The following is a 13,340-nucleotide window of genomic DNA, read 5'->3' on the forward strand; positions in this document are numbered from 1 at the left end:
GAGAGAAAGAGAGGAATAGAAAACGAGAGAGAGAGAGAGAGAGAGAGAGAGAGAAATAGGAATCAAGAGAGAATAGGAAATAGTGTTGCCCACGGGACGAGACGGGACAGGCTTTTAAAAATTCGAGACGAGACGAGATTGACCATGTGTCATAAGACAAACGAATATTTTCGAGACGAGACAGCATTTCCACGAGACTCCACGAGACGAGACAGGCCAAAGTCTCGTCTCGTGGGCAATACTAATAGGAAACGAGAGGGAGAGAGAGGCAGGGGACAGAGAGAGAGTGTGTGAGAAAGAGAAGGAGCAAGAGAGACAAAGGGAGTAAGAAGAGTGAGAGAGACAGAGAGGGAGAGAGAGAGCGAGAGGGAGGGTGAAATGAGAAAGAGAGATAGATACAAGGAGGTTGAAAATCAACCAACCACCCCGTTGACATGGTTATCTTTACAACTATATTGATGCCCAAATATGCTGTCTGAATTATCTTACGGCATTTCTTTACTCTCCTTACCAGTGTCCCGGTGTGGATGCCGTGGTGACCGCATTCATTGACATCAGAGGGAACTTCAGAACCCAGAAGAATTACATACTCGTTGGAATTGCGATACTGTGTTTTCTCCTGGGAATACCTATGTGTTGCCAAGGAGGTATTTATATGATCACACTTATAGACTGGAACACACTGTCCTGGAACATGCTATTCATTGGATGCCTGGAATTCATAGTCGCCGCTTGGATTTACGGCAAGTGTTTAATATTCTATAAGACTGGATAATTAGTTTTTGACAGTCTTTGGGAAATTACTTTTTGTAAGTTACTGAGTTACAATTACATTTATTTTTAGTTTGATGAAGGGAGTGTGTGTTCTCCTGAAACGTCACAACGAAAAACTGTGTTCTTATGCTTGTAATAACCGTAAACTCCAAGAGAAATAACACAAAATACTGTTGGTTGACATTCAATGATTTCATAACAGTCCAACTAAATACTATATGTATGACCATTATTGCCCCTAGGATTGTGTTTTTCTGTATTTCAGGCTGGTTCGCCAGATGTCACTTGCATCTACGTTGTTATTCTTTTGTTATTAGTTTGAGATTTCGTTGAAAATTGGTTGCCACAGTTGCTCTGTATTTAGTGTTGGGCTGTTGCGATGAATTTCATAGTTTTCTTTTATCACACTTTCTTTACACTTATGTAAAATTTACGTTATTGATGTTATGTCCCGATACCTTATTTATTTATCTATTGAGAAAATTTATTGAGAAACTTTTAGATACAGCACGAATGGTCATTTTACGCTGAAATTGTCAACAATGAAAAAAATAATTAAAAATAACAAAACAACACAAAAATATTAACAAAAGTAAGTCAAGATTGTACTATTACACATTATATTATTTACAAACATTTTTTCCTAATGGAAGACCGAAAGGTGTACTCGGTATTGAATATGTTAACACTTGATGGGAGGTCATTGTATTGCGTGGGAAGTCTGTAGAAGAGAGATCTTTTTTGAATTTCCAATCTAGATTTTTCTGTGTAAAATAGGTTTATGTTACGTGCTGTGCGCATAGGTACTCGAAAGTGTAATTCCTGAAGGAGAGTGTTGCAGGGGATTTTGCCATTGACAATTTCGTATAGATAATTGAAGTCATTCTGCAAACGGCGCTGGTAGAGAGTCTGCAAGTGTAGATAGGACAGGAGATGCCAAGTTGAAAAATTGCGTAGTCTAATGAGGTAACCCTGTAACGAACTATAGCTAGGAAAAGTGGAAGGCTCAAGCGATTCTAGAGAGCTGCGTGGTACATGCCATGGACCAGACTGGGGAGCAGTATTCTATTATTGGAGAAAATTATGACTTGAAGTACAAGGTGAGGGTTGAGATACCACTAATTTTAGCGAAATGATACAGTAAACCTTAGAGACGCATGGCCTCTTCTCTGGTGCCTGTAATATGTTCCTCAAATGTTAGATTTTGGTCGAAGACAATGCCAAGATCTTTGTGAGAGGATACTGCTTTGATGTTATTGCCAGAGATGGAGTAAGATGACTTTAACAGATTCTTTTTGAGAGAGATAGTTAGAGTAGTGCACTTTTCAGGATGTAATGTAAGGTTCCATGTCAGACACCAGGAAGTAAATGTTGTTATGTCATTCTTGAGAAGATGAGAATCGTTGGGAGTGGAGATTCTCTGAAACTTTTACAGTCATCTGCGAAAAGAAGGTAATTACTAGAGGGAGCTGTGAGATGGTCGTCAATGTCGTCGACGAATAATATGAATAAGAGAGGTCCTAGAACACTACCCTGTGGAACTGCAGAGGGGGCAGGATGAAAGTTAGATACAGTACCCTGAAACGACACATTGTTGGCGATCGCTAAGGTAATCTGTGAGTAGGGTTAGAAATTCGCCATGAATGTTGAATCTATTGCAAACTTTGTGAATCAGAAGATGTTGACTAACAGTATCAAAAGCTTTAGCCAGATCAAAGAATATTACATCTAATTGTGAATTGTTTGAAATACATTTCATAGCATGTTAGAGAAAAACAGTGAGGTTCGTAAGACAGAAGCTACCAGAAAGAAAACCACATTGATTTGAGCTTAAGTATGTAGAAAGAAATTTATATAGCCTGTCCATGATTATTTTTTCACAGATGATGGACAGAGGAGAGAGTAAGGAGATTGGCCTGTAAGAAGAAACAAGATTTTTTGTTACCACTTTTGTGAATGGGTGTGATGTTAGCTTGTTTCCAAGTGTGAGGAAAGGCACCTTCCTAGAAACATCTGTTCAAATGAATGCAGAATGGATAGTCAGGGATTCCATCGTTTTCCTTAGAAACACGGTGTTGATATCGCCCGGTCCTACACCACGGCGAGCTGAGAGAGATGACAATAAATGTGTTGGGAGAGTCCTGATTCTGCCGTTTGTTTATTTTATGTTCTCTTGTATTTTTCCTGGATGACTCTGATACTCTGTAGTTCTACAATCATACAGTGTTGGTTACAATTAAATGACAATGAATATCCTTCTGTCAATAATATACATATAATAGTGAGTTGCCGAAAGCGATAGGTGATTGTAGAATCCGTCCCGTAGGTCCAAGAAATGTAGCGTTTTTGATTGATTGAGTTAGTTTATTTTACTTCGCGTTTTGTGCCTCTTGGCTAATTTGCGAAGATGGGGATGAGTGATGAAATGATGAAATTGATGAATGGACATTCACAAACAACCAAGCCCGACCGGGATTCGAACCCGGGACCCTTGGCGTCGCAGCGCGATGTGCTAACCACTCGGCCACAGGGTCGGGCAAGAAATGTAGCGATTCACTCTGGGGCTTGCGCCATATTGGACGCTTTACGAAGGAGCTGGAACTACGGACACAGTAACAATGGATGATATTCAATGTGATCAGCGGCGCCGAGCATGATGGGAAATCTGACCAACTCGCACGTGCTCCTGCACACAGTCCGGCAAGCGTGAAGAGAAGCAAATGCTGCGCGCATGAAAATGACCCGATGTTTAACATCTTAAATTGTATTACTATTATTGTATATTTTCAAATGAAGTTTCCTTTTGGTGAATTAATGCGTTGTTTATGTGTGTGTTCCATTGTTTATGTAATAATTGTGAGAGAACATTATATCTTTATACAGTTTCGTCGGTGGTTAAGATGGTGTGATTTTTCCAATCCGTGGTGAAATATGAATCGTATTTGAAAGGCAGGTACTGTGTTTATGGCTAGCGTTATATGATTTTTACGTCAAGCTTTACATCCGCATGCTTTGCAACGCGTGTAGTTGCTGTACGATCTCTAATAATGTTCACATAAAATTTGAAAAACTGCTTATCAATCAGCGGGTGCGTTCGAAGTATGCGTATATTTGTATACACTTTTCAGCATATCTTCTATGGCTGTCTCAATACACACACGAAAAGTGAAAATGATACGTTACAGCCTTAAAAAATATAGTACATAATTTTGTACTTCTGAGCCTTTCTATAAATTATCATTTTCACGAGACAAAATTTGTGCTAATTCACATTTTTTAAAAATATATTTTTCATTTTCTTTAAAATTCCCTCCAGCGGGAATCTAATTTCGGATCCTTCGATTACAAGGAGATAGCATTAACCACTGCACTATCGGTTCCATGAGAAACAGGCTCCACAGTCCTGTATCTCTTTCGTACGTTACATAGCTTTATACAACGTTGTTTTGTGGCAAATAGCAGATTTTTACATACTCTGGTCATTGTTGAAGTCTACGTTTGGTATAATCTAATGTGAAAGTGTACATTTGGTTTATAATCGTTATATTTGTACCTTGAATCACTGCCACAAAAGCTGTGAGTGCAATGCTTATCAGACGTGTTTTCTGTGCTGCGAAACGTTTGCTGGAATCATGGTCGCGGGTGTGCTTTCGCCCAATGAATTGTGGGGCAAGTTGTTCGCTGAATATCATCCATTGTGGTTTAATACACATCCTTTAATGCAGTTGACATAGTATATACAATAATGGTAACACGTTTGGACACACTACTGAATTATACAAATGCGTATGCCTGAGTAGGCTAACTGAAATGTCTTACTCGCATACAGTCTTAAACAATAGGCTAAAGAAATAAGTTTTCTCATATTTTCATATAAGAGAATTAGCCCGTGCTTGTGATATGAATTAAAACCTATACAATTTCTTCTTTGGGTTTTAATATATCGCAAAATATGAGCTCCACATATGTGTTTTTTCCAAATCTATATTATTTCTTGTACTGGTCCAGAATTTTTGTTTTCGAAGGGTGCTGGAATTGTAGAGGAGGCCATTACATACGTAGTTGCTTTCTAGAGAGGGTAGGGTACACAATAAAATATTTCGAAATTATAATTTTTAACCTTCGTTGTGAAAGATGTTCAAAGACAAATATGGGAATTGAAGGTCATTTTAAGAAATTTTGCATTTTCAACTTAGGTCTTTCCAGAGTTCTTTGCTGCTTTTGTTTGAAAATTTTTAGTTTTTCAAAATTTCAGAAGGAGCTTAAGCCCCATCAGCTCCCCCTGCATATATCAGTAATAATGATAATGTATCTTTCAAAAAAATCTCTCACTACAAGTTAAAATATGAAAATATAGTGGTAACAAATGTCGAAGTGAGCCTTTATACTTGACAACATTACAAGACATCTGCATAAACTAATGTGTGTACATGAAGAGTATTGTATTTCTACTTTCTTTGAGCAAACCATAATACTGCATAGTATAACAATAATTTGGTAATTACATGAGGCTTTATAACGGTTCATCTGCCAACTGTTTTCATTTATCAAGTCCTTGGATTATTGTAACTGCGGGGTGTACGAAAATCCTCGTTTCGCCATTGCGAGTGACAGTAATTCCTCAATATATTTCCAGGTGAGGAGAACATTTTCCTTGACATAAACGAGATGGGAATGGAGATCTCAGGGGTGACCAGAAACTATTGGTACTACACCTGGAAGTATATTTCTCCACTGACACTAATGGTAAGATTTCGCTTATTGTATGACAGTATCGGATATTTAGGACATTCCTTGTCAGAATGACCAGGTGACAGGCACACTGCTGGTCATAACAATTAAAGAAAGACGGCTTCGGTGGTTTCATATTGATAAAGAGGATATTCAACATGGCAGAAGGCAGGGAAAGAAATGTAAATGAGGTGAAGTCTTTTAGTGTAGAGTTTATGTTGCTTTATCATGTTTCTTGTTTTTCAATGCTGATCATTTATCAAGGATTTTTTTTAAACCTTTACTTTGTATTGTAAATATTTCCTTAATTTCAGAAACTATTCTTACCAGAATTGAAAGTAAAGAGCGTATACGGACCATTTGGATATCAGTATTTCGGATTATTAGGGTATTTGGATATCCGCATTATCTTGGTAATTGGATGTCCGGTTTGTTTCTATATCCGGATTATCCGTTGCATCCGAAACGGATATTGGATAATTTGAAATCTGGATATCCGTTATCCGGATTTTGTGGTCCTCCGTAGCAGGAAGACGGTACCATAGAGGAGGAGCCAGGAGATAGAAGACTAATCAAAGCTAAGAAAACGAAGGAACAGATATATGAGCAAGGCGCATTGATTTAAATCACGTTGAATCCCTTTTGGTGAAACTACATTAATCTTGTGATCACTTAATGGTGTTTATTAGGCTCTAAGAAAGGAAAAGAAAGGAAATAAAGTATATGTACTGATTGGGTGAAGCTCATACGAAAGGAAATGTAATATGTAAACTGTAAACATGCTTAAATTTATCTTGATTTAAAATTCAATAATTTTCATAGGCCAAAGAAAGAAGCAAATATTTTGTGCAGAATAATATAGAAGATACTAATCATGTTACACCGTAAATGTGTCATTATCATTAAACTGTAAATATACTTGTACATGGCAGCTGATATTTTGCAAACAAGCATTAAAGAAATGCCAAAATTCAGCTACAAAGGCTGTAAAAATATTTCAAGTTACAATTAAACAGTGCATCCAGAACGTTCTATTTTCACTGGAAGAAAAGTTAATGAAATTATTGTATTGTGATTTCATTCACATACTCAACGAACATTTTTATAGTAGGTTCATATATACAGTATCGAACAGAAAAATGTATGTTTACGTATAATTTTTTATTTGCTTAATCAAACGGTTCAAATATGTTACAGTATTCTTTACTAGATAATCTTTTCTATTAAATAACAATTATCGATGTGTATGGTGAAAAAACATACAAGCAATTTTAAGTGTGTGTTTTAAGATAATAAAAAAATCGATAAATATCACGATTATTATCCACCCTCTATATGTGACCAAATTTGATCATGCCAGGAACCTGGCAAGTAGCCATGGGGAGTGCTAAAGAGGCTGAAGCACCCCCCCCCCCGAAATCCTACAAATATCTAATTTAAATGCTATTTTTATTGTTAATAACATAAATAAAGTTATAACCACAGTAAAAACTGCAAAAAAGTTTAGTGTATAATAGAGGAACCCAATAAATTTTTATAGTTTATCATTTAATCCAAAGAATAAATGTATCCAGAACTTCCAAAACTTATAGTTTTCTTTGTGACAGGTCACAGAATATAAACTTTATGAGTAAAATTTACCACAAACTGTTAAAGCCTTTTTTTGAACGATTGTGTAAAAGTTAATAACAAAATACAATAACTATGATTTTCACTACACTAACTGTACAAAATATAAGAAAATTAATGGACAATAATTGTTTTAGATATTCACTGATACGGTGAATTGAGTAGCAAAGTATCTCAATTTATGTGATAATAACAATAAATTTGGATGGAAATTGGTATATTTTAATAACTTATAATAGTTAGCATTGCAAAATAACAATAATTATAAGGTAATGAAAAGGGTAGAGCTCTGTAATATGCTCTGAAGGCTTATGGAGGTGGGGGTGGGGAGGTAGGTCCCCATACATTAACTTTACCCCTCAGGTTTGCTCCATTTATTGGAGCCTGAATCAACCCTGAGCTGCTCCATTATATTGACAGTGTGTGACTCAGACGCGCTACCGACTGGACCACAGCGACTCTTAGAAGTACAGGGTGGCCATAAAGTCTTTCAAAGATTTATTACATTGAAACAAATATTACAGTTTGCAGCTGCATAGCTTGTGGCAAAAGAAAGAGACACGCATAAAGTTTATGTACAGTGTCTCTCAAAAGTTTTAGGACAACGACATTTTAAACTATGCAACCCAATTTACACAAGGTGTTGGTGGGTTGCGTGTAGAGTTAGGCTCAATTTCAGGGTTGCCACATGCACAATAAATATTTATAAAATACGCGAAAGAAATAAAAACAAGTATTAGTGTATAAAAAGTATTAAAAATATAAATATTATATCGCAAGTGTCAAAATTCTTTCTGAAAGAAAAATAATAAGTTTTCTAGCATTTCATCGCTGATGAGTGTACAGAAAGGAGAAGAGGTGAGAGAAAACGAGAGGTGACAAATGACAGGAGAAGACGAGAAGAGGAGATGTAGTGAGGAGAATGGAAAAAGATTCTAGGAGAGATGAGGAAAATGGAGCAAAGAAGAGAAAAGAGAAGAACGAAAAGAAGAGGAGAAATGTGCGTGGAGTCGGAAATCTAAGCCAGGAAAGGAGATACGAGGAGTGGAGATGAGTGGGATGGAGATAAGATGCGAGAAAAGTAGGGAAGGCGATATGAGATAATAGCAGAGCAGAAGGAGGGGAGAGAAGAAGGAGAAGGAGAAGAGAAGAACAGAAGGGACTGAAGAGAAGAGGTAGTTGCAGAAAATATCGTCTCAGCGTCAAGAATTGATGCATTGGTCAAATTATCGACATGAAACATTCAATAACATTTTGAAATGTATTGGAGAATGTATTAAATCGGTGCGAAATGCCTTTTGGCTTAGTTCAGAGCAAGGTAAAATCTTCCATGTAAGATCTTTGATTTTACCTGCGATTATACCACTAAAAACATGAATGTAATTTTAATATTTATAAGAATTATCCAATTTTTGTCCAATTCTCGGTTCGTTGAAATGGAGATTTTGTAATTTAATATTTCCCCTGCCCCCATCGTTAATTCCAAACTGAATCATTCCGTCTCACAAGGGGTGAACAATGAACACAATGGGATAAGTCTAAAACTTACGAAAATGTTCTGCCACAGGAAGGGTTTGAACCTACGACCATCAGAGTGACAGTCCTGAACGTTAAACACTACACTACAAGCTTTCCCTCCTGAAAGTAAGTAGAAGGAGCTGACCAATGTGAAATGTAGATGTAACTCTCCTCCTACATGTAATGTTCAAACAATACTTGTTTGTAACAAAGAAAACGAAGGTAGTACGACTCGGAGAAAACATTTAATGGAGAATTGCACATGATGAGAACTTTTCATTCGATATTTGCGGAGGTATCCTTGCATTTAACTATAGTGGGAAATGTAAAATTAGTATGTCCTGAATTGCCACAAATATAAATAGTTATTTCATTAATATTTATCAATGTCTTTGAAGCAGTACACAATTATCGTTAAAGTATTATAATTCACGATCTTATACTTAAAAATATCCCTTTGAACGTGTGTCAATTCATTTATTTGTTTATTTTTTTATAAATTCCATTTGCAGAACAATGTAGCTACTATACACTGCTATTCCAATTAATGTTACCATGCTCTTGTTTGTAATAAAAGGAGAATTAAAAAAAGAACACCTCCTAAGGAGGATCGAACATAGGACCACAATCAATGCTTTCAAGAACTCTAACCATTACATCACGCCCTTACTTTCGATTGAAACAACAATTTTTAAGTATTCTGTCTCTCCAATATTGTAAATGAAGTTGGGTATACATGTGGTTGAACTTTTACTTTAATTTTGGATTGCTTTCTTGTAGTACAGCAGATATCTTCGAGAAATAATTTTCGAAGCGATGAAGAAAAACGAGAATATTGGTAGTTGTGAAAATGCGAGTTATTTCTTCTAACTTATTATTGTGATTAGACATTATTAATGAAAAATATCTAGAGGTTTGAACATTGCAGGACGATGTTCTTTTCCTGTGATACTGCAACAGACGAAATGCTTGTTTACTGAGGCAAGTCTGGTGTTCAGAACAGTCTTATGAAATGTATTTGCTGTTGCGTAAGGTAACACGAAATAATTACACCGTTTGCGAACTACCAAATCTGCGCAACGTTAGACGTAAACAGGCGGAAAATTTTATTCTTCACACTTGACAGTATTAGTCAAGAGAGACTCGTGGGACACTGTGTTAAGGTGCTGGAGTAAATCCTTCTTATTTTTCTTCCTCGAAGGACAACAATTTTTATAGTAGAGCAACAGTAGTTCCGCTCTTTCTTATTTCTTTTAAATTCTTCCACATTCCTTTCATTTGGTTAAATATAAATAAAAGTATTGCTTGCATTTCTGTCATTGACGTAGACCAGGCCAGTACGCAGGATTTCTTTGAGGGAGTGGCCAGACCATAATGTGTGTGTGTGTATGTATATATATATATATATATATATATATATATATATATATATATATAGATATATAGATAAGAGAGAGAGAGAGAGACAGATATTACAAAATAGTTCAAATAGTGAGAGCGCGATTCAAAAGTCATGATAATTCTATGTTTAGAAAATAATATATTTATAAATTAAATGTTGCGTACTAGGAATTATTATTACAATAAAGAACATGTCTAATTGTGAGTTAAGAAAACAACAATAACAAAGAGACATTCTCGCATCACGATTGCAGTTCGAAAAAGTCGGGTCAGGGATTGAAAGTAGCGCACTGTCCTGACTAAATCGGTGAATCGGACGTCTGCTAGCCTTGCATTATAAAACTAAAACCATCCAATATGCAGCCTGAAGACATTTCCGCAAGAAACAGATTCATTTATGTAAGAACAAAATTGAAATGTTTACACATTTCTAAAATCGACGATGTTATTTTCGTAGTTATTGATAGGTTCTAGTGTTGCCCACGGGACGAGACGGGACAGGCTTTTAAAAATTCGAGACGAGACGAGATTGACCATGTGTCATAAGACAAACGAATATTTTCGAGACGAGACAGCATTTCCACGAGGCTCCACGAGACGAGACAGGCCAAAGTCTCGTCTCGTGGGCAACACTGATAGGTTCACATTTAAATATTTCCGGGTTCGAGGGCGGCATGGCCCCCATGCCCCCTCCACTTGGATACTGGCCTGACGTTAGTGACGTAGACAGTGGGAGAGAAATTTTGGAGAATCTTTGTATTAAATTTATTATTTACATCCACCTTATGCTCAGATAGGTTTATTGACAATCGTGAACTTTTTGTTTAATAGATAATATTTGGTTTTAAACGACGGGAGAACATTGGTCTAATTTTCTTTCTTGCTCTTTTGTGAGAATATATACTTCTACAATTCGCGATTAAAATTAACCGATATGCCATCTGCCGGGATTTTCAGGAAGTACTCTAAGTAGGATACGTTGTGTTGAAGTCGTTTAAAGCATGGTGAATATGCGAGAAAGTAAGGTCTACTGTTCAGGTTTTTTTTTGTTTATTTTGCTCTAAATAGTTTTATGGGTCAGAACAAATTAAAAGTTTTCATGTGTTTCCACCCCGTGGAATCAACAAAATGAAATTTGTTAATAAATCAGGGAAAACGTAATTGACAGAAGATTGGTATGGGGGATATAACACTGCAATTCGGCAAGGAAATTACGAAGAATGCACGAGTCTGCTTACTTTATTTATCGAGAGATAAATATATATTTCCATGAAAGTAAAGTTTTAAATTGTACTTTATAAATAAAGTTTTTTTTTCCGAAAAATCATGAAGCGTCTTAACCAATGCGTCCATGTATTACCGGTGTTACGTATGTGTGAAATTTGGAACAAGTGCAAGTCGATTAAGAGGGAAGATGAAAATAGTTTGAGAATGAATTAATGTCAAATATAACTAGAAAAAAAAGTGGATATGCTAATGTTACTGTTTCATTCAGTACGATGTCCTTTTTCAGTGAGTATAGCCTGGTCATGAAATCGTGAATATTATTATTAAACCAGCCTTTCTCTTTCGAGAAAGAACTGCAACGATATGTTCGCAATTTTCTCCTGTCCCAGCTTTTCAAGTACAGGTCAATTTCAATTCCTTTATTTTCAAATAATTTCCGAGAACCCCAGTTACATGACGTGCAGATGATACAGCACTGCTTTGGACAACCAGTGCGTATACATAGCTTCGTCTGCATTTTCCGTGTTATTTTTGCCTATCATAATTAAATGCTTCGTTCTCAGTACAGCTTCACGTTTGTTAGAGTACCTGGAATTCACATCGCATTCGCAATATTTAAAAATAATGCGTAATTTAAACGTTTTCTACCATACCAGTCATGACAACACGCTGCTCTTTTGTACTACTGCTGAATGTAAACAAAGATCTATCCTACTTAGAGCGGCCATATTGGAAGCGACACTAGCGCTCAGGTGGTAATTCTAATCGCGAATAGCAATCGCGTTCGGAAACGGTGAAAAAAAATGACTTGGTTTTCAAAGGCAGACAACCTTGGTAGCGTAGCTTGCTCGCGTTCAAGTGACTCACGCTATTTAAGGCCGCTTCTTATCGCAAAACATTGTCCGTCGATGCACCCAGCAAGTTACGAGTGAGCAGAGTCGAATTTTAAAGAGAATCTGAAGAATGATAGATTTCATCAGAGGCGGCTAGGTGGGCACTAGCTCAACATGCAATAGTTTAAGTGATAATTTCTGACAACCAAGAAACCTTATTGAATAAGTATTAGGATAGTAATACGCGTACCCGCTCCTTTTTAACAATGTAAGCTCGAAGACAATCTGTATTCTATTTGTTTGTATTGGCAAGTTGGTCAACCTGAGGTTATTATAAGGAACTATTTCCTAGATATTCATGCAACCGTTATAAAATTACAAATAAAATATATTCACAAGCTTAGATATACTAACAACGAAGAAATAAACTCAGAGTTAATTTTCAAATGCATGTGTATAGAGTAATTCTAGAAGTACAGAGCTATATCAGAGTATTTAACTTCTTTTTTGCAGGATAACGTTTACAATATTGACGCGACAGAATAATTAAAAACTGTTTCTCCAAGGGAAGCAAAGGGCGTAGTGTATTGGTTAGAGTTCTTGAAAGCATTGATTGTGGTCCCAGGTTCGATCCTCCTTAGGAGGTGTTCTTTTTTTAATTCTCCTTTTATTACAAACAAGAGCATGGTAACATTAATTGGAATAGCAGTGTATAGTAGCTACATTGTTCTGCAAATGGAATTTATAAAAAAATAAACAAATAAATGAATTGACACACGTTCAAAGGGATATTTTTAAGTATAAGATCGTGAATTATAATACTTTAACGATAATTGTGTACTGCTTCAAAGACATTGACAAATATTAATGAAATAACTATTTATATTTGTGGCAATTCAGGACATACTAATTTTACCCCTTTCCCACTCTAGTTCAATGCAAGGATACCTCCGCAAAAATCGAATGAATAGTTCTCATCATGTGCAATTCTCCATTAAATGTTTTCTCCGAGTCGTACTACCTTCGTTTTCTTTGTTACAAACAAGTATTGTTTGCACATTACACGTAGGAGGAGAGTTGCATCTACATTTCACATTGGTCAGCTCCTTCTACTTACTTTCAGGAGCGAAAGCTTGTAGTGTAGTGTTTAACGTTCAGGACTGTCACTCTGATGGTCGTAGGTTCAAACCCTTCCTGTGGCAGAACATTTTCGTAAGTTTTAGACTT

General features: G+C 36.3%; 1 protein-coding gene across 2 annotated transcripts in view; it reads left to right on the top strand.

Moving 5' to 3' along the window:
- LOC145988337 (sodium-dependent dopamine transporter-like) overlaps positions 1 to 13,340 on the top strand; it is a 37,887-nt gene that overhangs the window by 18,747 nt on the left and 5,800 nt on the right. For both annotated transcript variants that reach the window (XM_083123205.1, XM_083123206.1), the window contains exons 9-10: positions 515 to 743; positions 5,411 to 5,520. In XM_083123205.1, the coding sequence (XP_082979331.1) occupies positions 515 to 743; positions 5,411 to 5,520 (339 nt within the window). The remainder of the gene's footprint in view (positions 1 to 514; positions 744 to 5,410; positions 5,521 to 13,340) is intronic.

The sequence above is a fragment of the Lepisma saccharinum genome, chromosome 5 (assembly GCF_977018435.1).
Source record: "Lepisma saccharinum chromosome 5, izLepSacc3.1, whole genome shotgun sequence".
NCBI classification, from domain to species: Eukaryota; Metazoa; Arthropoda; class Insecta; order Zygentoma; family Lepismatidae; genus Lepisma; species Lepisma saccharinum.